Source organism: Fusarium phalaenopsidis (genome assembly GCF_050370095.1).
Source record: "Fusarium phalaenopsidis strain FUZ10S chromosome Unknown contig_32292, whole genome shotgun sequence".
Lineage (NCBI taxonomy): Eukaryota > Fungi > Ascomycota > Sordariomycetes > Hypocreales > Nectriaceae > Fusarium > Fusarium phalaenopsidis.
This window is the reverse complement of record NW_028145410.1, coordinates 3525355-3549112: the sequence shown is the minus strand read 5'-3', so window position 1 is coordinate 3549112 and position 23758 is coordinate 3525355. Positions and strand designations below refer to the sequence as shown.

The 23758-nt window shown below is 54.3% G+C and overlaps 6 protein-coding genes across 6 annotated transcripts; 3 read left to right on the top strand and 3 right to left on the bottom strand.

Moving 5' to 3' along the window:
- Positions 1-4041: 4041 nt before the first annotated feature.
- On the top strand, positions 4042-5216 carry LRP88_05341 (ketopantoate reductase PanE/ApbA-domain-containing protein; the record flags this gene model as incomplete). Its single annotated transcript, XM_083241897.1, has 2 exons — positions 4042-4092; positions 4248-5216. 2 exons carry the CDS (start codon positions 4042-4044, stop codon positions 5214-5216), a joined length of 1020 nt encoding a protein of 339 aa, XP_083103045.1.
- Positions 5217-11281: 6065 nt separating this feature from the next.
- On the top strand, positions 11282-15926 carry LRP88_05340 (uncharacterized protein; the record flags this gene model as incomplete). Its single annotated transcript, XM_083241896.1, has 4 exons — positions 11282-13793; positions 13849-14753; positions 15033-15434; positions 15489-15926. 4 exons carry the CDS (start codon positions 11282-11284, stop codon positions 15924-15926), a joined length of 4257 nt encoding a protein of 1418 aa, XP_083103044.1.
- Positions 15927-17023: 1097 nt separating this feature from the next.
- LRP88_05339 (casein kinase 2 regulatory subunit CKB1) lies at positions 17024-18114 on the bottom strand (the record flags this gene model as incomplete). Its single annotated transcript, XM_083241895.1, has 2 exons — positions 17024-17890; positions 17956-18114. The coding sequence occupies 2 exons, from the start codon at positions 18112-18114 to the stop codon at positions 17024-17026; spliced, it is 1026 nt and encodes a 341-aa protein (XP_083103043.1).
- A 650-nt stretch (positions 18115-18764) lies between these two features.
- On the top strand, positions 18765-19787 carry LRP88_05338 (uncharacterized protein; the record flags this gene model as incomplete). Its single annotated transcript, XM_083241894.1, has 1 exon — positions 18765-19787. One exon carries the CDS (start codon positions 18765-18767, stop codon positions 19785-19787), a length of 1023 nt encoding a protein of 340 aa, XP_083103042.1.
- A 55-nt stretch (positions 19788-19842) lies between these two features.
- Positions 19843-20906, bottom strand: LRP88_05337 (uncharacterized protein; the record flags this gene model as incomplete). Its single annotated transcript, XM_083241893.1, has 2 exons — positions 19843-20653; positions 20854-20906. 2 exons carry the CDS (start codon positions 20904-20906, stop codon positions 19843-19845), a joined length of 864 nt encoding a protein of 287 aa, XP_083103041.1.
- A 477-nt stretch (positions 20907-21383) lies between these two features.
- Positions 21384-23328, bottom strand: LRP88_05336 (RanGTP-binding protein-domain-containing protein; the record flags this gene model as incomplete). The annotated part of the gene is made up of 3 exons (XM_083241892.1): positions 21384-22995; positions 23047-23081; positions 23149-23328. 3 exons carry the CDS (start codon positions 23326-23328, stop codon positions 21384-21386), a joined length of 1827 nt encoding a protein of 608 aa, XP_083103040.1.
- Positions 23329-23758: the final 430 nt, after the last annotated feature.

The window sequence follows — 23758 nt, the reverse complement described above, 5'->3', positions numbered from 1 at the left end:
CAGGCCGTCTTCAACCGCCTCAAGGCTGTGCGACTTCGGCTGTTGACATTTAGGCACAAGACTCTCTGCAGGAAAACCCACAGCATTCCTAGCTTCGCGGCCATGAAATATTAGCTCCCCAGCTTTTCTCTGATGGCACGGACACCGCCATTGTCAGTCATGGCCTGGCGAATTGTCAGACCAGGTCAGCCTCATCATCAGTCACTTGTCTGGTGGCACCGTCTTGGTGAACCCCGGTCCAAGGACAGACAGGCACACAAGACTCAGCCATCACACGCATAACGACGACGCATGGATGGGTTGCACACAACTCGCAGACAACCACAACGGGAACCCCATCCCATATCCTCCCCATGGTAGCCTGGGGCCGTCTGCCGCGCCTCCATCTCGCACTGTCTGTCAAGTCACTCGAAAATGGACCGGAAGCCTTGCCTGGATTGTTCAAGACTCCAGACGTGCCATTGGGGCCCTAGCCCCTGTCCCACCATCCCGCATCGTCGCAGCAAGACGTGATTGGTCCGCAAGGGCATAGTGGATATCCCCAAACAGGATTTGAGCTTTTCTTTGGCCTCACACCCCGGCCCTGGCTCCCGCTGGGTTCCATCAGTCTTTCTAGAAGCCAGCGCCCCTGCAGGCTGTATGAGGAGCTTGGACCAAGCAGCCAAGGGGGCTTCCCATTTCTGCAGGCAAGGTACGTAGCTCCTCTTATGCTGCAGCTCGAGAGCTGGGCGCGTGTGGTTGTGTGTGTGTGGTGATGCCAGCTCTCACCAACCAGTGGTGATGGCTCCGTGGACTGAGCGAGACCGACCAGTGCGGGCGTCGCTGGAAAACTTGGTCAAACCCCGTGATTGCATGTCTCCGTCTCTCGGCATCTGTGTCATGTCGTTCTCCACGCTTGAAGCCGATATGAACGGCTGTTGCAAGCCATCACCCGCAATGTGGCTGACCTCCACCCGTTGTGCTGATCTGCTGTGGGAGGAGGCCCTACCTCTGCTGTAAGTGCTCGTTTGGGAAATAGGGATTTGCACACAGCTACTAGCAAATGACGACAGCTCGCTCGAGGACATCCATCTCGTTGGGGATCTCTGGCGGCTGGACTTGCCGACTTGTTGCAGTCGAGTAGGCATTGGTGGTTGTTCTGGTCACAGCTGGACTCGGCGCGGCTGCGTAATTGGACCCGATGGCATCTGCCCCTCGAGTCTTGCGATGGCGCTTCCGTCTAGCCGCATCTGCCTCGATCCATAGCCAATCTCGTCGTCTCAGGTCAGCCAGTGCAAGCAGGAGGGGGAGGGGCGCTCGGGTCATTCCTTGGGCTCTAGGCCAGGGTCCTCATTTCCACCATCCATCATCCATCCCATCATGATGGCGAAGGCTTCGGTACCAGCTCGGGGCGGAACGAAACGAGGTGACAGAGGTCGAAGGGATAAGCGCCACCCACCCAAGCAAGCCCAGTCAGTCTAGACTGCGAGTGGCATCTGCTTGTGCATTGGCCACGACCCCAAAGGGAGCACCTGCAGAAGCTGTGTCAGAGCCTCGTCCATGGACATGAAGCCATTTCGACGGCCGCTGCCGTGGTGCTCGGTATGACATGGCAAGCCGCGGTTCTCGGAGATGGAATTGGCCGCGGATGTAATTTCAAGATGGAGGATCTCTCAAACGGACCGGCTCTCATGTGCTCCAGTTTTTTCGCCCTGTCCTGGGGGCCTTGGACGAACAGCAACGAGATGACACCGACAACCTGCGCCGTCGTTCATGACCGCAAAGGGCAACTCAGACGCGCCTTTGGGGCTGCGGTCGCTGATTGGCCAGAGTGGCCCAGCGGCTGGGGGACTGGGGGCGTCTGGGTGCTGGAGCCAGTGACAGCCAAGCAGTTCCAGGGCTAACTAACCACTGGCCCGTAATGGGTCCAATGCCTGGAATCCAATGCCCGGTGGTCCACTGGGCAACCAGACACAGAGCCCTGATCAGGACCCCCACGCTGACTAGGCCTGATTCAAAATCAAAACTCGCCCGTATCGCTCCAAGACAGAAAAATTTTCCACCTGCAACCACACAAGTTGGGGACGAATCTCAACCACCGTCTCAATCTGAGCGCCACGAGCTGCTCTGCTATGCATCCATCCATCGCCGTTGATCGCCGAGAGATGCTGCAACCCTCAAAACCCGGACAAGACCGTCTCCGCGCCTGCAATATGGCCATGATTTGGCCTCGTCGTCGCCTGGATTCGGCCTCCGCCGCGCTGCAGGAGACGGAGCGGTGATGGCCACCCGCCCGGGTGGCCTGGCAGAGATGCGAAAGGATCGTCAGCATCAACTCTCAGACAACAGGCATCAGCCTTGTGTGTGCGAGACCGCCATTTCGGCAGCATCATTCGTGGACGTGCCTGAACGGACAGTTTGTCCGTCTCGCTCTGCATCTCAACATTGCGGGCATGCCTTCCCGCCAGAGCCTCATCTAACACAAGCGATGAGATGCGATGAACCATGTTGATACACGAAACACTGACAGCCCAACACTAACCAACCCCATGCAGCAACCACATACATACTCAACAATAACCTTGTTTGCCAGCACCTACGTTGAGACTTCTCAACGTAGAATCGACATGCAGCGCTTGCTCTCCATTGGCCTGCTTGTTTTCGCTCTGGCATAGATGAATTGAACTCGTTGCTGGGCACCCGGCTTTGAGAATGTCGTCTTGACTTCTTGGACAAGCCGGGAATCAGCTGTAGGCACATGCATGTCAGGATGACAACCTGTTTGTGAATTGTTGGTTGAGGACGAAGATGCTCGACGCGATCTCGGCCACAGTGACATGCTTCGGGAATAACTGGACCGTTGGTGACGTGAAGATGTGTGGTCTGTACAGATAACGGACCGACGGCGAACCGACTTGGAGATTCAGCCAGCCGGCAGTTGGTTCACGACATAAGCTTTCGTGGGGTGCCGCCCGCGCCGTGGTAAGTTGTGGCTTTGGGCTGTCCAGTATGGCGGTCGCCGCGTGGGAGGGATGGTGACGGTTCTCGCCCGTCATTGCTTGGCTGAAGCTCTCACCCGATCGCACACCGAACAGATCGCCAACGATCGGCGGGGTGTTCCGAAGCCGCAACGGAGATGGTAGAACGGCATCACCGATTGGTACGGGCGGGAACGGTTCCCGAGAGACAGAGAGGTCGACAACCGTGATGGTGATTGATGCTGACACGGACATGGGTCCGTGGGGTGCAATCAACAAGAACGCCACGAGTAGTTCGCGATGGCAGAAGCCAGAGACAGGTTTCGCAGTGTCAAAATGGCTTACAGGACTCGTGCCGTGTGGTCAGGTTTCGGGGGCCATCACGAGGTTGCAAGGTCTGGTGGCCCATCCCATCCTATCCCATCCTATCCCATCCTATCCCACTCTGGCATCCATCAGTCAAAGCTGATGGACACGCCGACAGAGGGGCATGTGGTTCATCCAAGCAAGCACGAGCTATGGCAGTCAGTGGTTGGTGAGAAATGGGGAAATGATCTGTCTCCGAGTGGGATTTCCAGACCAAGTGTCCAACATTTGACTGGCCTGTTTCGGTCAGAACAGGCATGATGGGGCATACATACCACGGACGATCGCCCGAGGGAGAGGGGAGAAAATAGATCCAACGTCATGATGTGTGTCCTGGCTGTGTCTGTTTGGCCGTTTTGGCGACGGTCGGGCAAACGCTTTCGTATATCCCTTGTAGAGGCGAGGAACAGCGGCCAGGGGCCCCTACCTGGTGCGGTGTAAGCTGCTTGGCTGGGCGATGGTGTGCTCAAGCCTCCTTCTGCGAACCTCGGGCGTCGGTCGTGGCGGGGGTTCCTCTGCTAAACTCATCCTCGCGGGTAAACGTATCAGACCAGAGAGACAGCTTCAGCAGAGCAGAGACGGCAGCACATCCCACCAGCAGACCTACCCATCGGCCTAGTCTGCTCGACTCGTACCCACCGTTCAATCCTCCCGGTGAGATTGAAGAGAACGCCTCGTGGGCGGATATTATTACGTCGTCATGGCGGACAGCGGGTGAATGCCTACCATCCCCCTTCTCTCAGTCATGAGAGATGGATTTAGAACTTACGTGAGAAATCATTGCTAACACGAGCTTCCGTTATACAGTCGTGTTAATGTCGTCTTTATCGGCGCCGGCGCCGTGGGCTGCTTCTATGCTTCCCGCCTCCATCATGTAACGTGGTTCTCATGTGCTCGGCATGCACACAAGCTGACCCGTGATAGCCATCCCACAATGTCCATGTGTCTCTTGTAGCGCGCTCAAACTACGCCGCTATACAGAAGGACGGCGTCAAGCTCCTTACACGGACCTTTGGCGACTACACCTTCACTCCGGATGGAGCCTTTCCCTCTGTTGATGCCGCTGCCGCCGCTCCGGAGGGTTCGTCAGGGGCCAAGCGCGATTGGCACTACATCTTTGTGACCACAAAGGCCCTCCCGGATATCAGCGATGACTCGAACATCATCACGCCGCTGGTCGGACCCAAGTCGTGCATCGTGCTCATCCAGAACGGCGTCGGCGTCGAGGAGCCCTTCCGCAAGCGCTTCCCCGACACCCCCATCGTCAGCGCCGTCACTGTAGTCAGCGCGGAGCAGACGTCGCCCGGCACCATCCGGCAGAACCGCTGGACGCGCATCAGCATCGGCCCTTACACCGACGGTCTCGGTGCCGAAGACTCCGACCTCGGCCGCTGCGGCACCGAGTGCACCGAGGCCCTGCGCCGCTGGTGGACGGACCTGGGCGGCATCCGCGACGTCGAGCCGCACGACGAGGTCGGGCTGCAGACGGTTCGGTGGCACAAGCTGTGCATCAACTCTGCCATGAATCCCTCGGCCGTTCTCTCTGGCGGACGGGGTAACGCTGACATGGTGGCCGATGATGAGCTCCGACGACACCTCCTGGGCGTCATGCACGAGATCCGGGACGCGGTACCGCGAATCCTGGGACGGCCCTTCCCTGAGTATATGGCAGCTCCAGAGAAGATTGTCGAGAGCACGGCGCGGAACAAGGGTGCCCGTCCGAGCATGCTTCTCGACTGGGAGGCTGGCAAGCCCCTGGAGCTCGAGGTGATTCTCGGGAACCCAGTGAGGATCGCAAGGGAGAGGGGTGTCGAGATGCCGAGGCTTCAGAGCCTCTACGCCCTTCTGAGGTCTGCTCAGGCCATGAGGAAGGTGGCCAAGGGGAAGCTATGAGCGATGCCATGCTTCGCATGGCGAGGTGCGTGCTTGAGACGCAATACCAGTAGAGAGGGGCTCACTATGCTCGCTCTGTAAGAGTTGTCTGTATAGATTGGCCGTATATATATTTCGCATTTATCACAGGTTTCTCGGAGAGCCTCGTCCTAGATTTCACTATTGATCCTCCCCCGAATTCGTGCCAGTTCGCAGGCCGTCCAGCAATGCCTCTTAACCTGTCTACTACGAACAGGAATCCATCACACAGAAATTAGGCTTGGGTAATCTGCACGGTCTTGAGCCTTTGCTACAGATGTATAAGCTGGAGTTTGGATTCTTGATACTCTAGGGCCACAGTCATGGTGCCCCTAAATGGTATGCCTCGAGCCGAAGGAGCTTCCCAGAAGTCTGCAGTTGAAATGACAATGTCTCACCAAAGTAATATATCGTGATTCTTTTTAGGATCGATGTTTCTATAACCCAACTTCATTGAAATTGTGCAGCGCTGCTCCCGTCCATAAGCTCAGTAGCCCCCAAGCAATCTACCCAGCCGAGGTCGACGACAGTCTGTCTCTTGAGACCTGATGGGTAGCCTCGGGCTGTAGGCGGCCATCTATGCCGTTTGAGTGCCTCTTGGGTATGTATCTTTATCCTAGTGATGCATGTATGCAAACCGGTAGAACAAACCCACCAGCATCCTCAAGTCGATGGTCAAGAATCGTACTACCCTACCAAGGACAAAGAATCGTCTGGACAGTATAAACTTTACATACCACTTCTCAATTTCATTTCGAATAAAGCACTGCTTCATCTTATAGCCCCCTAAATGCGTGGAATCTCAATTCAGCATCTCCCAGCTCACTCGACAATCTCTTCAGTCACCTACTTCTTGGTCCCATTATCGACAGTGAACGCGGCATGCAAGCATCCTCTGAGTCGATACTGCGATTCAATTTGAAACGTGCAACTAATACTGATTCTGATTTGCGACCCAAACAGACCATGTTGAATGAATTCCATACTCTGACAATAACGCGAACCTGGTGTAGTCATCGCCATTCAGTCGGCTCATGAGATAATTAGACTCACGACTTATAGAGGTAGGACCCGCGATGAGACCTTGCACTTAACCAATACACAAGAATCAGTGGCCTAAAAACGAATGCTTCTCATAACAGTCCCCCCTGGGCACCGAGGGCCCCTGTATAGAAGCTGGTATCGGGGCAGAGTGTCATCACTTAACGACTTTCTATCCCCCCTTCACTCTAGATAAGACGAAGAGGGCCCTTACTGATTTCAACGAGGAAAGATAGCTTTGGCGAATTGCCTTGTATTCATTTCAACGAGAAACGGTAGAGAATTCCTTGTAATCTTGAGGTAGGAGGCTCACTAGCAGCCACTGTCCGGGGCCCATGGGACATACGCAGAGCATCAACAACGGCATAACAAGAAGCAAGCTGGTATAAAGCACATATCAGCTTGTCTATTCAGATATCTCCGCCCAAAACTCCAAACCTAGCTGTTGACTCACGGGTGGTAATGATGGAGTAGCTTCTCTAGTTGCACTGGTCGCCCAGAACTCAGTGAATATACATACTTTTCACCTCATCTCAACAGGATACAAAGATGAGTTATGGGAGTACCATTCTTGTCTAAGAATCACCGTGGCCTCCCACAGGTTTATTCATACTTGATGCTTCTAGGAAGCAATCACTATAGTCAAGAGACGGGCGCAACATCGGTGGCACACCTGGAGCACGATCTATACCCGTATATACGCTTAGGGCAGGGTCCAACTAAGCATTGAAGACGGCTGCTATAGCAGGCCGAACTAGAATAGGGGGACTAGGCGCCGCTGTTGAGTATGTGAACAGGTATGTGGTATTAAAAGATCAAAAACGGTGTTGATCCACCTTAGAAGTACCCCATAGGTCAGTGCCCATCCTATCAACAGCATGATATTCACTACGGTGAGTTTCCTATTGTCTCTCCACAGACGTCAGCACAGTCGATCACCAGATCTCGGAAAGGAGGCTCACGTGGTTCCTCCATCCAATTCGCGGGGTTTGGCTGGTTCTCACAGAAGTCATCAACACGGCGGGGCAGAGCCAGAATGACGTTTGTTATTCCCAGTGAACCAAACAGATGTTGGACTGTAACCACCAAGTTTCATCCCAGGAGATTAACCCTAATGGTGTCTCGAGAGGTTGGATATATTGTGGTCTAGTTTCTGTTGGTGGTTCAGGCCTAGAACACCGCCAGTCTCGTGCCGATCCGTGAGATCAGTCAATACTTCCAGGATCGAGGAAAACCATAAATCAGGATACCCTGAATAAAACTGTCTTCTCACTGACTCTTCTCTTGGACGTTTACGCTGACAGAAGACATGACTTCTGGAAAGGTCAGAGAGTTGAGATTGGAATGAGCTGAGAACGAGATCGCTTGATGGCTTGAGCACAGGCGAGAGGGCTGAGACATGACAATGTAACAAAATCAATATGACGGCAGCCCCTCCTGGGACCCTTGTAAATTTATTCTCCGAAATGATCACATGGAAATCTGACGTGTTACAATGAGAAAGAGGCTCAATATGCCGACAGCAATGCCGAGTGCTCTCTTAGATCGCCTTGAATCAACGTCACAGTTGAGGCATTAGTAGACACTTCCGGGCTTCAGGCCCATTCTTATCAGTAAGGAACCCCAATCATGCTACAGATGTATATAGTGTGGGCGAACCCGGGGGATTGGAACGAGGGGTTCAAGGGGTTCCTATGTGAGGACTAGGGCCAGGGTGTAGGACTGATCTGGTCAGCTCGGTTACAGAATTTTGCAAGTCAGTCGAGGCTGAAGACGAGAGACTACACTTGCGCCGCCGCCCTAAGCGTAGAGGGAATAGGACGCCATGGGCTCTATGCCTGGAACTTTATTCACGCGTCATTGAACAGTCCTGGACCATAGTGCCGGGCCTCAAGACTTGCCCGGCATGGTCTTGACGATGGTGCCCGCTCTGTCGCAGGGCGTTAGTCCCTATCCATGTCCCCAGTTCGGTCTCGATTGTTTTGAAACCCAATACTGAATGGGCTTCCCGCAAAGCCATGCGTTGGCTCTTGTCTGGTCTAGGACATGCAGCGACCCAAGGGTGAGACATCGAGTGTCGCTTGGCTCAAGGTCGGGAAGCCTTCTGATGGCCAGGCTCGAGTTTCGGGTAACTCCTTCACTGAGTGTCGCAACTGAACGTAATATGGCGTTGCCTACAGAGGGTGATATGGGAAATGCCCAGACATGACTTGGTATTAGGGCCACCATTGATGCATGAGGCTTGTACTAGCGAAATGAAAGACGGTCGAGCGGTATCACGGACACAGAACATGTCCGAGCATGGAGTCTCGGTGCCGGAGGGAGAATAGAGGAGACTGACTACGGCCCACTTGGATGGATATTTCGAGCTACTTGTCAACGTTGACGGTGAAATTCGACGCGTGCTAGACAGGTGAGTCGGCCTCGTTGGGATGCTGATATCCAGGTGGGATGCCGATTGGCGTGCCTGAAAAGAAACGGGAGCCAGCGGGAGTTTGATTTACACCTAGAAAAGGAGGCGAGTCAGAAATCATGCGATTTCCAGCCGTCAAAGGCACGGCGACCCCTTTCTTCTGAGAGCGTTGTAACCGTTGAAGATGAGCTTGACTTGGCTTGACTTGAATAGTTGGACCAGAACGATTATCCGGCCGAAGCTAAGAGTGGGATGGAGGGCTGATCGTACCGCCACATGTGTGGCTGTGCCCGAAGATCTTCGCGATATGGAGGGGATGAGAGGCGATCGCCGGGTATGGACCGAGCCGTCCAACGCCTCTGATTCGAGCAAAGAATGCTTGTCGTCCGGAGCAGACCTACCGGCATGCATGATGTCATGCATCTTGGACCTCAAAGTGTGGCGTACATACAGTGCTCATGGCCTCGGGCGGACTGTACGTCTTGCCCGTCTTTGTGAGCTTGCTTCTTTCTGCTGGGACATGGCATCTTCTCCCTGGGCCACCGACCTAGACAACCAAGCTGTCGCCTCAGTCTGCCGCCTCAAAGTCAGGCAGGCCCACGCAAGGTGCCCGCGCCGCAGACCAAAACATAAGGCATAAGAGAGGGGCCCATAACCTTCTGAGACGTGGCACAACTCTGCTTGCGTCCGCAGCGGCAAAAAGTCGATGGCCACCAAGAACCCCTTGCCTCGCCATCTCCTCATGATGGATGGCAGGGTCGGTCGGCGAGGGCCCCTGGACCCAGAAAACACAAGAGGGGTCCAGGCTAAGATGGCGACTGTGGGCTGGTCCAGCAAACCTCAAGAGACTCTAGCGACCCTGGGTGGGTAGAGTGGGGAGGAGGCGCCTTGATCGCCGATTCACGACATGTTCGAGTGGTCTGGCCCTGCCGGTAATCGTCGCCTCTGCAATCCTGTCGTGCGAGCAAGTACGATATTGGCATCTGTCTCAAGCCATGGGCCCAACTAGACGCGCGGTGCGCGGGCTATCGGGGGTCAGCAGCAGAATGGCCAAAGAAATCGAGCCATGCGTCTAGAAGCCTTCGATTCGCGCCAGACTTGACGACTCGCGGCATCAGGAGCGTTTGTATTCTTAAGGGAAGCAGAGGTTATGAGTGACAACTGGTGTGTTCTTTGACATTAGCGCGCCAGTCCCATGCCAGCGTATCATGACCGTCCTCCAGACTTGATATATGGGCCTTTGTTGTGAGGATTCCAGTCCAAGAAGACGCAGTTGTTGACTTTGTGCGTCGAAACTGCTTCTCCCTGCACACCGAGGCTGGCCGGTATCGCTCCTGTGAGGATGAAAGACTCTTCTGTTTGCAATCTGCCGGCAAGAAAAAGGGTCATGGGGCGACTTCTGGCGGTTGAAGCCGACCCAGCTAATGATGCCAAGCCCTAGTTGTTCAGTAATTACTGATCATGGTCCTCCGATGCTCTTCGGTCCTCCGTGTTTGCCGTGGCATTGCTTGAAATGGATTCTCTGCATTTCCTTTGTCCCGATTTTGGGTTTTGGCTTGGGTCTCCATTGATGTCCTGGTCGCGGGATCATCAAGTCCATCAAATTCCCACCACGAGACCGCCGACAATAGACGAAAGCATCCGCCGTGGACATTGAATTGATGGCGGGAGCGTGTCATCCCCTCCCGTGCCCACCAACAGGTAAAAAAAAACTGTCGTGACCGGTCAAAGTGTCGGCAGCTGGTGCGACGCACTAGGGTGTTCCACTGATCCTCGTCGTAGGGCCAGAAGAAGGACCGCACTCTGGTCGTATTACGGGGTCCCAAGATGGGATTTTGAGCGCTGCTCGATGGAGGGGAAAGGAGATCGACGGGGCTAACAGGGCAACATGTGAGGCCGATTGGCAGCCAAGTAATGCCTTGCGCGATAGCCCACTTCCATGTTGATCCTCTGACTCTCTTTCGACAGGCGATGGGCAGCCTCGATAGGTAATCAATCTCGCACACTGTGCATCGCCACCTCCACAAGCGCAGGCACTTGCTGCACTGAGGTGGGCTGCAAGCAAGCACCGAGCCCAGGGTACCTTCCCTCTGTAGGTACTGCACCGACGAGCCCGTGTAGCTCCCATCATCCTCCACCAAGACCACGGCTGGAGGAAATTGTTTCTTTGCCTCGTCTTGCCTTCCATGCCCTCGCACCTAAACGAACAACTCGAGCCTCCTGAGAGCAATCGCACATTTCGTCACTCCTTCTAGACCTGGCCCCGTCCTCTGCAGCCGTTGATAGCTTTCGTCTGATACACCCTAGGCCCCTGTTGATCTTGAATCCCACCTGGTTGCCTGTTGCCCTTCTCCAACAAAGTCTCCAACGACATCGACCTCACTCAGTCTCCGATCCTCGCTGCTCTCGGTGCCCTCCGCTATTTCTTTCTTCTACAGCAATTTCACTAGTCTGGACATCACGGGAATGTGCGACGCTGTAGGGCTGTCATCATCTCCTGAGTAATTTCTCCTCGCTCCTCCCAGGCCTTCCCTTCATATCTTGAACTTCAAAGCTTCGCGACTGTTAGGTTTAGCGATTAGCCAGGTTCGCCATGGATGCGCCGCGTGAGAATGAGGAGTTGAACGACCCCCAGCCTCAGCAGCAAGACCCGGCAGCTGCTCCTGGTTCTCCTCCTCCCTCTTTTCCTCCTCGCCCGCCCCAATCTTCGACTCAATCCTCATCCACCCTCAGAGGTGCAAGCCATGCTTTACTAGCAGACCTTCGCACCGACACTCCTAGTGCAACACCAACACGATCGACTCGCGCTGCCTCGTCTGCTGCACCGAGCGAGCAGAACAGCGTCATCAACTCGGACCCTCCCTTTTCTCCCTGGAGTATCAACTCAGACAAGCAGCTGGGCCATCACTCTGCCGCTTCGGATATCTCTGGCGACCGGGTCTTCCCCATAAGATCTGTTATCAGCCTCGATCCCACCACCAGTAAGGTCGCCGGTGACGATTACTTCCCTGTCATGCCCGAGGGCGATGGCCGGAACATTCCTGTCCAGCTCCCAGGTGCTTCCCGAACTGACAAGGGATCAGATCTGAGACGCTCAGATACTGTTCCAGCTTCCTACCACTCCCGATCTCAGAATGAACGCCTCGCCGCCATCATGCGCAGGAAGAACACCCTCAGCGGGCCAATGTCAAGCATACAACTGGATGCTGCGCGCCATGGCAGCAGCACAGTGCCGCTACAACTCGATATATCCACTTCAGACCACGAAACGGAGGAGTCGGGCCCATTGGGGCACACCGCACACGGTCCAACTGAGGAAGAACCTGAAATGCCCTCAGGCGCATCTGCTGGCCAGGCGAGTACCGATGTGCATCATGTAACCACACGCTTTACCCATGTGGTAACCGATGAAGGCCACGCCGTCATCACTGGCCGAGATGGTGTTCTCCAACGATGTGAAGACGAACCGATTCACACGCCCGGTGCTGTTCAAACATTCGGTGTCCTTGTTGCGCTGCGAGAGGAGAATGATGGATGTTTTATTGCCCGATATGTCAGCGAGAACGCCGAGAGAATATTGGGCTACACCCCCTGGCAACTGTTCCGACTCAAGAACTTCCTGGACATTTTGACGGAGGAGCAGCAGGATAATCTTCTGGACCACATCGATTTCATCCGCGACGAGGATGCCGACCCAGCCATCAATGGTCCCGAAGTGTTTAGCTTGTCGATTCGGCCTCCCAAACGCAAGAGCATGAAGCTTTGGTGCGCTATTCATATCAACCCAGCGCACCCCGATTTGATCATCTGCGAGTTCGAAATGGACGACGACGTCGAATACCCCCTCCGACCCGCCGACGAGATGACACCGGATACTCCCCACGATACGCTACAATCGAACCCTACCTTGGAGGAAATCGAGGACAGCACAGAAGTCCTCAGCAAGCCCCTCAGGATCCTAAGGAGCGCACGAAAGAGGAGGGGCGAACAGGGCGCCATGCAGGTTTTCGACATCATGTCTCAGGTTCAAGAGCAGCTCTCATCGGCCCCCAACCTAGAGGCTTTCCTCAAGATTCTGGTCGGCATTGTCAAGGAACTGACAGGATTCCATCGTGTCATGATATACCAATTCGATTCCTCCTTCAACGGCAAGGTTGTGACTGAGCTTGTTGACACTTCCATGACAAGAGACCTCTACAAAGGCCTTCACTTTCCTGCGTCCGACATCCCACGTCAAGCTCGTGATCTCTACAAGCTCAACAAGGTTCGATTACTCTATGATCGAGATCAAGATACGTCCCGAATCGTCTGCCGCACCAAGGAAGATCTGGATGTACCCTTGGATCTGAGCCACTCATACCTCCGAGCCATGTCCCCAATTCACTTGAAGTACCTCAAGAACATGGCTGTCCGGTCATCAATGTCGATATCTATCAACGCCTTCAACGAGCTATGGGGTCTCATCTCATGCCATTCGTATGGGAAGCAGGGTATGCGGGTATCTTTTCCAATTCGGAAGATGTGCCGTCTGGTCGGAGACACTGCATCTCGCAACATCGAACGACTGTCATATGCTTCGCGACTGCAAGCCCGAAAGCTGATCAACACTGCTCCCACCGACAAGAATCCTTCAGGCTACATCATCGCGTCATCAGAAGATTTACTCAAGCTCTTTGATGCAGACTTTGGGTTACTATCCATTAAAGGGGAGACAAAAATCATGGGCATCATTGAGCAGAGTCAGGAAGCCCTCGCCATGCTGGAATATCTCCGTATGCGCAAGCTTACATCTGTGGTGGCGTCGCAGGATGTCAAAGAAGATTTTCCCGACCTACGATATCCGCCTGGTTTCCAGATTGTCGCAGGTCTGCTGTACGTCCCTTTGAGTGTCGGCGGCAGTGACTTCATCGTATTCTTCCGCAAGGGACAGATTAAGGAGGTGAAATGGGCTGGCAATCCCTACGAGAAGATCGTCCGTGAGGGTACTGCCGACTATCTTGAGCCGAGAACAAGCTTCAAGACATGGCATGAGACTGTGGTGGGCAAGTGCAGAGAGTGGAATGAGGAGCAAGTCGAGACGGCCGCCGTGCTGTGTCTCGTGTACGGTAAGTTGTCTCTTCCGAGGTCTCTTTGTGAGATGTTCCTGCTGACAAGAGGAAGGAAAATTTATCGAGGTCTGGCGACAGAAGGAGGCTGCCCTTCAGAACAGCAAGCTCACCCGCTTGCTGCTCGCTAACTCTGCTCACGAGGTCCGAACGCCACTGAATGCTATTATCAACTATCTCGAAATCGCACTTGAGGGTACGCTCGACCAGGAAACCCGTGAAAACCTAGCGAGATCTCATTCAGCTTCAAAGTCTCTGATCTATGTGATCAATGACCTGCTTGATTTGACCAAGACAGAGGAGGGGCAGAGTCTTGTCAAGGATGAGGTGTTTGATCTGGCCGGTTGTATTCGGGAAGCAACTAGTCCGTTCCTGGTTGACTCCAAGCGAAAGGGGATTCATTACACGGTCGTGCAGCATCCAGGGCTGCCGCAGTTCGTACACGGAGATGAACGACGAATCCGACAAGCCATTTCCAACGTGACAGCAAATGCCGTCGCACACACTGATGACGGACATGTCAAGGTCGAGGTGTTTGTGTCAGAGGTCAAAGATCAGCGTGCTGTGGTGGATTTCGTCGTGGAGGATTCAGGCATCGGCATGAACGCAGCTCAGCTCGATGCCCTTTTCCGTGACTTGGAACAAGTGAGCACGGAGGAGGTGCCCAGACAACCCTCGCAGTTGGCCGACATGCCACGGGAGATGCGTACCCTTGGACTTGGACTTGCCGTCGTGGCCCGCACCGTTCGAAACATGGATGGCCAACTTCGTCTCAAGTCAGAAATTGGCCAAGGCTCGAGATTTGTGGTCCAGCTTCCTTTCCTTCTGGCTGATGAGTCGCCAAGTTCAGGAGGCGAGAATGAACCAACTGTCAAAACGGCGGCATCATCTAACCCAGTGACCTCTGCCCCCGCTTCCTTGACGGTGGCACCAGAGGGCGAGATAATGCTTGTTGACCGAGTAAGTACAACGGGATCTGTTGATAATGATTTCGCTGGCGATCGACGAAGTATGGGAAGTCGACAGAGTCGAGGCAGCCATACTAGCCACGGGAGCCAGCAAAGCGATGCTGATCGCTTGATTGACGCCATCCAAACGCCATTATCCCTTAACGAAAAAGAAGGGGGAGAGTTTCCTCTCATAGGCAGCGTACGCTCAGGAGGTTCAGCCAGACCCGGATCTCGCGGAGCTCTTAGTGCTAGTGCTCGTTCTTCCAGCCCATCTCGTCAAGAACCTCAGAGCCCAGTTGCAGTCAGTGCTCCAGGGACAGAGTCTGGCCGGGCAGAAGTCCAAGATACCAAGACTCCGATCCGGGCTGTTAAGATACCTGACGAGTATACCGATATGCCTCGAAGGCCACAAGGTGGTGAGCAGTCTGGCGTGCTTTTCGAAATCAAAGGGGGTGATCGCAGCACCGCAAAGGCTGGCACAGAGAGTGTGACCAGCGGAGGAACACACGCGACCGACACTCAGCATCTCCAAGTTCTCGTTGCGGAAGACGACCCAATCAACATGAAAATCTTGAGAAAGCGGTTGGAGAGATTGGGGCACGGCGTGCATCACACTGTCAACGGCGAGGATTGTGCCACTGTCTATCGTGAAAGGTCAACCGAGTTCGACGTTGTCTTGATGGACATGCAGGTAAGATTTCTTGGCCCGGTACTGTCTTGTATCAGTTGCTAATCAATCCACAAGATGCCCATTGTAGACGGCCTCACGAGTACAAAGATGATTCGGTCGATAGAAGCATCGGCAGATCATGGCGGCCACTCAGTGCTCTCGCTCACCAACCATCGTATCTCCATCTTTGCCGTCTCAGCGTCTCTTGTCGAGCGTGAGAAGCAAACCTACATAGATGCTGGATTCGATGGATGGATTCTCAAGCCCATCGATTTCAAGCGACTCAACATTCTGCTCGCAGGCATCACTGATGTCGACGTTCGAAACACGTGCTTATACGAGCCAGGCCAGTGGGAGCGTGGAGGCTGGTTTGGGTCCAGGGCTGAAGCCATGTCAGACTCTCAAGATGAGACAACACCAAAGGCCGAGAATGCGGCCAAAGAGCTCGGCGTCAGCACATCCTCTGCCGAATGTGCCAAGGGCGACATCGAGGCCTCTGCTCCCAGCAGTTGATGGCGCTCAACCAGGCACCACTCCGCAGCATGATCAGTACCTACATCTCAGATGCTCCAGCATCTTTCTTATCCGTTCTTTTCTTCTTTTTATTCCTGTCATTGTGTTTTTGTAGTTTAAGCCCTTGGGATACACGCCTTGTATGCGACGGATATAACTGGATCGGAAACACACGCGGCGTTGGGGTGTTCGGCATTGAAGAGCGAGGATCAATAATGTCGCTAGCTCTCTTGTCTTGTTTTTCTTTGTCTTTTGCGTTTTGGTATCATAAACGGGACGAGGAATGACAGCCATGAAATACACGAAAAGCATGGGTTTGGGGTCTGGTGTTGGGTGGCTGGCTGGTTGGGTTCTTGGCTTTGTTTTTGGCGTCGATTCCTTCATCCTCCCATGCTCAGTTGCTCTTGATGAGCTTGATGAAGGGGTAATGGTGGTATGCACAAGACAAGGCTACCATAAAACGTTGGGCCTAGACAATGGATGAATGGCGGGTTCGCCAGGTAAAGGGGCGGCAAGGGCTGGGCTGGGCTGGCGACACGCCCATGATAGAGATATATACATGCATAAGGCATCCGGACAAGAAAAAGGAGGGTCGAAGAATCCAATCACGGATGACGAGAGGATGGTCGGTGTCGATGGCATCATTATCTGGTAGCAGCATTCACGACATGACATCAATACCGAGTATTCATTACATGAACAGCCTAGGGATTAACAAGACGACGTGCAATACATTCCCCGTCCCTCCAACAGCCTGAACCAAGCAAGTGCAGTTGTTGATGTGTATTTTTTCATAGCCTATCAAACGTTCAACGCCGTCTATGCATTAATACCGCAAAACCCAATAGTCCCCTCCCTATCCTCTCGCTTTGCTACCTGTTTCCCCCCTTCTTCTCCAACCATCTACAACGCTATGTATCGCCGGACCGTTGCCCCTATCCTTTCTTGCACGCTGGTCAATGGTGTTGCCACATAATTCGTCTCGTTGTGCCCAAAATAAAAGATTAGCCCCCCGTGTGTTCCTACCCAGTTCCCAGAGTCCTCGGATGACTCCCGCGACTGGAGCGTCCGGGGGCGCGCCCTCTCGCCGTGCCGCGCTACAGCTCAGATTCGGCGCCGTTGGTGGACAGGGCCATGGGGCTGCCGTTGTGGTTCTGCCTCTGGCGGAGGCGGGCGTTTCCAGGGGGGCGACGGCGGACCATGACGCGGCCATTAACGCCGCCCTGGCTGCCATTCTCCTCGTCCTCGTCCGAATCCGGGTTCTGCTCAGCGTAGAGGCGAGCCTCGTCGAGCTCGTTGACGTTTGTGGGGCGGTCGCGAAGCCACTGCATCCGGGGGCCGGATCGGGCTCGCTCCGAGACGCGGAAGCCGTAGATGCGCGGCTCGTATATGCGGCCGGGGCCGAGTCCCGGGCCGATATTCTTTGCATACATGCCGTTAACGAGGCCCTCACCGTCATTGACTCGAGAGCCTGAGGTGGAGAGGACCTCGATGCCACGCTTGGTGAGGTCGTATTCGGGGAAAGTGAGGAGGAAGAGGGAGCCAAATGTGCGGCCAAAGAAGGCGCCGTCAACAGTCTGGAACCGGCTGTTAGGAGGGACGTAGACGTCCAAGCATGAGGGGCAGAAGAGCTTGACCGTGTCCTCGCCAGGGATGTCGGATAGGCCGACGGGCAGAGTGCGGGCCTGGTCGCAGTTTGTCCGGGGGCAGCAGCCAAAGTGGCCGAGCTCGTACTTTTCGCTCATTTGTTGGATGCCAGCCCTCGAGCAGATGAAGCGCTGGTGGATGAGCCCGTAGAGCATTTCTGCCGAAGACTCTATGACGGACAAGTCGCTCGCCATGCGGTGATGCCTTCGCTCGCCAGGCTGTCTGGATAGGCGCTCCGGATCAGACTCGTTTTCATCTTCTTCTTCCTCTTCCTCATCTTCGTCCTCATCGTCTTCTGGTTCCACGTCCAAGATCATCTATCAGGGCGGTACAACATTAGTCTTGCATCATAGACAAAGATCGGCACGAAAAAAAAACATACCTCCAACGCCTCCTTGTACATGGCCACCTGGGTTTGCAACCCGGTCAAGTTGAAGTCATCCTCTATAAACTCCTCCGAGACCTCGGCAAAGTATTCGTGACCGAGAAGAGAACAGAAACTAGAGATCCAAGACTCGGGCACGCCTGAAGAGGTCGACATGGCGGCGTGGGATGGGTGAGGCCAAGGCCACAGTCGGGATCAGGGATCAGGGGAGGGTGCGCACTGGCGCAGGGACGCGATATGCGGCGGCCGGCGCGGGGTGAGGCGAGGTGAAGGGTTGTGACCGGCGCGTGGTATCGATAGCGTCAAGAGGGTGCTCGGGCACGCTTCTAATCGAAGGCGGGGTGACGGCGGTCTTGTGAGGGGCGCGATTCTGAGGGCCACGGGCAGGACACGATATATACGGGGGACGGCACGAGCATCTATCGCATCGCAGAGTCAGGCTCAGAGCGCCAGCGTCGCAGAGGCGTCGAGCGACTCGGGGGAGTTTTGGAGGGGGAGGGTCGAGTAAAGCTGTTTTTTGGTTGACCTTTTGGTGCAACTGGCGAGAGGGTCGACGATGGATGGATGGGTTCAGGTTGGCGTGGACCCGGCACCTGCACCGTGGGCTCGGCGCTAGGGTTTTACCGGGTTCCGACCTGCATCCACTACAATCACTCTTCCATCCCGTCTGCCCCAACCACCAGCGATTATCTATGAGTCGAGAAAAGGCGGATAGACCATGTAAGATACGGCTCAATTTATTTTAATTTATTTTTATTATTTATGATTGACTTTCCCTGAGCCAATCGTTCCCCAATCTCATGGTCATGGGAAGTCTCCTCATCAACTCATCATGGATGCGCCATCTGTCTAAGACGGCCACTCTTTGCTGTCGTCGACTATCAACACAAGCCACTCGACCAATCGCCTTGACCCCCTCAACTTCGGAACTTTTTAATATCGAAAAATTTCGTGAACAGGCCTTTAGACCTCAAAAACCATTCTTCTTTGGACGAAATGACGGCTCTCCCGCAGCGTTGTTACCCGCGGCGAGCAAGTGGTTCGAGAAGCATACAACCAACTCAGACGTGAATTCGACGAAATTCTCACCATACATGGATCAGTTCCAGGAATGGGGGTTTCCTTATGAACTCGTCACACCATCGGCTCCCAACAAGGAAGCCCTGCTATCATTTCGCAGTTGGCTATCCTCAAGTGAGGAGCAAGTCGACCAACTCCTCGCCAGCATCCTCGAGCCATCCATCGAAGAACTGGAGACGGGGTCGTTTTTCCAACTCCTTGCGCCTCTAAGGCTTCTTTTCAAAGCCCTCGAGTTTAACCAGGCTCAGCCAGAGCCCGTTAGCCTCTACATTGCCCAGTCCTCTCTCACAGATCTCCCTGATGCTCTTCAGAAGGATCTTCCGACTCCAGATATAGTCCAAAGTGCTGGCAAGGGTGATGTCTACAGCTCCAGCATATGGCTCGGCACGGAGCCAACGTACACGCCCTTACACCGCGACCCAAACCCCAACGTCTTTTGTCAGCTGTGCAGCAGCAAGGTCATCCGTCTCATGGCCCCGGCGTTAGGCGATAGGCTCTACTTCCAGGTGCAGTCTCGGATCCGACAACAGGGCAATAGCCGTATAAGAACGGCTGAGATGATGGAGGGAAAGGAGAGGGAGGCACTATACGAGGCTGTATGGGAACATGATCCTCTGCCAGAAGGGTTGTACGAGGCCGAGTTGGGGCCTGGGGATGCCTTGTTCATCCCAAATGGTTGGTGGCATTCTGTCAAGAGCAAGGGGTCAAGGGGGCACTTGAATGGGTCCGTCAACTGGTGGTTCCGATGATATCATGACATGGTCCATTCTTCTTATATACTTCAACGACAGCGATCTCCATACTTCAGCTTTTCGACACGGGCTTACAGATGATCCAATTGAGATACCCGCAAGGCCAGAGGTGCACCTTGCTACCGCTCTGCACCTCCCACCTGCTCGTATCCGCGCCACAGCTCCGCAGCAGGGCCTCCACCTCGTCAGGCGTCCGAGTTCGCAGCGCCGAGACGTACCCGTCAAAAGCGAGGACAAAGGGCAGGATGGGGATAAGGCATGAGAAGATAAAGGTCGACGGAGACCGCCATTTCCAGGCGTACAGGGGTGCGCTGAGGATGGCGCCGATGCCCAGCAACGTGACCGCTACGAAGCTCGCAAAACTGCGGTCCTGCAGTTCGAATATGGCAAATCCTTCGCTCGTCTGGACAGTATCGCGCAGGATCGCCTTCGCAAGGTCATCATCGAAGTGGTGAAACGCCAGGTTGAACAGACGGAACGGCTTCGTCCCGTCATCCCTCCTTGCGAGATGCTCCGGCGCGGCGCTCGCATCGACAGGCTCGCGCTCATAGGTCACGAGCGGGTTCCTTCTGGTGACGGCGTCCCATGCCTCAACGTTGGGGTGCAGGTCGGTCAGGACGAAGCGGACGGGCGAGGCGCCGCGCGATCGCAGGTGCGTGTTGACGGTGCGAGCGATCGAGGGCGTAGGGCCGCCGCCGCCGGCGCAAAAGTCGACAAAGGTGTAGTCGGGTAGAGACGAGTCGAGGTGCTCGATCAGGAGGGAGGCGGCGAGGCTGGCGGGGGATTGGGATTGGAGAGGTGTGTTGGACATCCAGGCGCGCGTGAGGGCATCCTGGACACGGGCGCGGAGGAAGGCTGGGAACCTATGTTGAGTGTTAGTGTCGAGTAGGGTAGCAGAAGCCGCAGTTAAAGCTCTGTTTGCGTGGAGCAAAGCTTCATGTCCAAGGCCAGGTGTTCCAGAGCTCTTGGACCTGAATGTGAAGCTTGGAGATGAAAGATCACAGCCCAAGCTCCAGCGGGGGGGGGGAAGAGGTGGTGACGAGTGGACCTAGCTTATACGTACCAGGGCTGGTCGTCAATCTCGAAGAGATGCATCCGAGGGATTAAAGGCGCCATTCTCACTGATTAAATGACTTGTCCTCTGTCTGATTAACTCGATTGACGGTAGCTATCAGCATTCAAAGGTCGGGGGCTGGTGTTTTATATGTTTTGATGTGAAACCCGGTCGGCAACTCCAAGTTCCGTCGGTGATGTCGTCAGCCCGCGTAGGGTAGGTAGACTAGCCAGCTAACCTACAGAAAACCACCTCCCTTACCTCTTTTCCTTTCTCGTATTCCCTACCTTAGGCCCCTTTCTAATTGCATACTCATATATACTCTAGAGTGGTGAATAGATACGCGAATTACGTCTGGATCATTATAGTTGTTGATGCTGAACGTCGCTGCGATTCACATCAATGTTTCCTCTAGTTTCAACTAACAACTTCTCCAAGACGGAAAGCCACCTCCCATGCCCCCGCAACACCGCCCATCTCAACATTACCATTTTCTCCGTCGGACTCTTCACCAAACTCCCCAGCCGATGCTTCAACCATTACTTTGTTGGGGTATCCGTGTAAGGATCAAATCCCATCCGTCGTTTCGCTTCGCTCCGCGCCCTCCACTGTGTCTCCCCAACTAAACCCGTCGTTGATGTTTCCTCGAGGAAGAATGTCAGGATGTGATCTGGAATAGAGAGGTGGGATGCCTGCTGAAACTCCTGGAGACTAGCCAATCGAATCAGCATTTCCATCAGTGACAGGGAGGTTGTGATGGCGCCGAACGGGGACCGCGCGACAAAGTTCTCCGTTTCCGCCGCCGTAACTGGTTGCAGAGAGCTGGACTGCTCAGGGCCACCCAGTGACAGCCTCTTGATCTGGTCGACAACCCTGGAGTCAAGAGACCTTCTGTCACGAGGAGTTTCCTGCCTTGGAGGCGTCTCCTGTTTGTCCATGGTCCCAGAGTCAAGTGATGCATCGTCGTCATCCTCCGCTGCTTCTGCATCGTCCTCCTCAAACACCTCCAGCGCGATCCATTCCGGATCAAGATGTGCCGGGAATTTCCATTTAGAGTGCTCTCCGATAGGTGCGGCTTTCTTGGGGTTTGTTGAAGAGTCTCGAGACTCCTCCAGGAGTTGTTTGTCAACATCGGCCTGGTCGTTCTCCGCATCCCTTGCCTCAATCATGGTACTCCCTGAATCCTCGATGGAGCCTGCTATACCTTCGGTATCAGGCTTGGAGGGGGTAGCTCGAGTATCTCGTTTCAAGAGTAGCACTGGTCTTTGTTCGCTGTCGGTGGCGGATCCAATATTCAAGATCCTGCCTGTATCTGTGTAGAATATCTTGGATAATTCATGAGCCGGGATAGACTCGCGAATTCCTGCCTTTGGGATATCATCATACGATCGAGTGTCTTGCTCATCGTCATGGAGGCGCCCATCGTCGAGATCCTCAATGATCTCCAAATGATATGCATACTCCCAGCTGTTTTCAGACGACACAGGAGTTGGGAGAGAGGCTAGGCAGCCTGCATGATAGCCTGTTCTGCTGTCAAAAAAGAAGTCCCTTCGGGTTCTGCAGATGCGAACTCGTGCCTTATGCAAGACCTCCTGCCACAATGGCTTCCTATCCCCCTCACCTAGGCCGTAAACTCTGTCATCGTTTAGAGACTGAGCTGAGCCACTAGATGCAAGGGCTGTGTTGCTTGTCGGGGTTCCAGTTGCGCCTTGTGGTGCTAGTGTAGATGCATGCCCGAGAAATAGCATGTATAGGGACAAGGTGAAGGCCGGACCGATCTGAACCGGCCTTGTTGGATCCTGGGCAAACTGCGTGTCACCGACAATGAGAAGTGTGCTTGCTTGCAGAAGTCTGGAAGGTGATATGCCGGTCGGCAGAGAAGTCGAAAGACTCTCCCCTGATGCCGTAATAGCCAGTTGGAGAAGAGGAATGTCACGGTCTATCCGTTCCAACAAGGCCTTGATGCTTGTGACGATGGCGAGTAGGTCATCTTGACTGATAGGATGTGACTTGGATTGAGCTCGACCACTATCCGAGTCCGAGCTCAGTGTAGTTGCTGCTTCTATACGGCGCCCTAGCGAGACGATCTCCTTATGAAGCGACTTCGCGAGGGGGGTGGCAGATTCCAGGAACAGGTTCCCTCTTCCTGATCTGCGGGGGGCTTGTCAGTCGGCGCACAGCAGCAACGAATGAGGTTCCTACTTGAACTCGATCAAGTCTATTGCTGGTGAAATGATCTGCAGGGACTGGTTAGCTACCTATGTAGGGGGCCTCGCATGATGCACGACACAGCAGCAATCATACCTTGATCTTGCTGTCGAGAGTGCTTTGCAGTGACTTGAGCTCAGCATAAACGGCCCTGCCCTCGACCGACTTGAGTAGACGCGAGCACTGACCCAGGGCGTAGGTGGAAGTCAAGGTGATGCCAGACCGTATGGCATATTTCATGGCCTGCACACCGACCGCTGCGAGGAAATCATCCATGACCGGGGTACTTGCGACATGAAGAGGTAAGAGTTTTATTCATGCTTGAAGGAGCTTGCAGAGATGTGAAAGCTTCGAATAGAATGTATTCAAGGCGGAGAGGAAACAAAGAGTGATGCACGATCCGAGGCCGATGTTGCATTGATTCCCGTCCCGTCCTGCTGGCAGCCATTCACTCGCTGCAGTTGACCGCTGCCAGCGCAGAGCGCCCAGGGCAACTTACAGTGAGGTCCACGGCACGCGGGACAAAGAAAAGAGCATACACCAGGATGGATATTAGCGCATCCGTCCTTAAGGGTAGGTAACTACTGAGATGTAATAAGATTAAGAAAATAAATAAATAAATAAATAAAAAAACCAATATCTTGAATACTTTCTTATAATTTTTAAGAGGCGTCAGATCTTCTTTGACCTCCATATGTGCACAGGT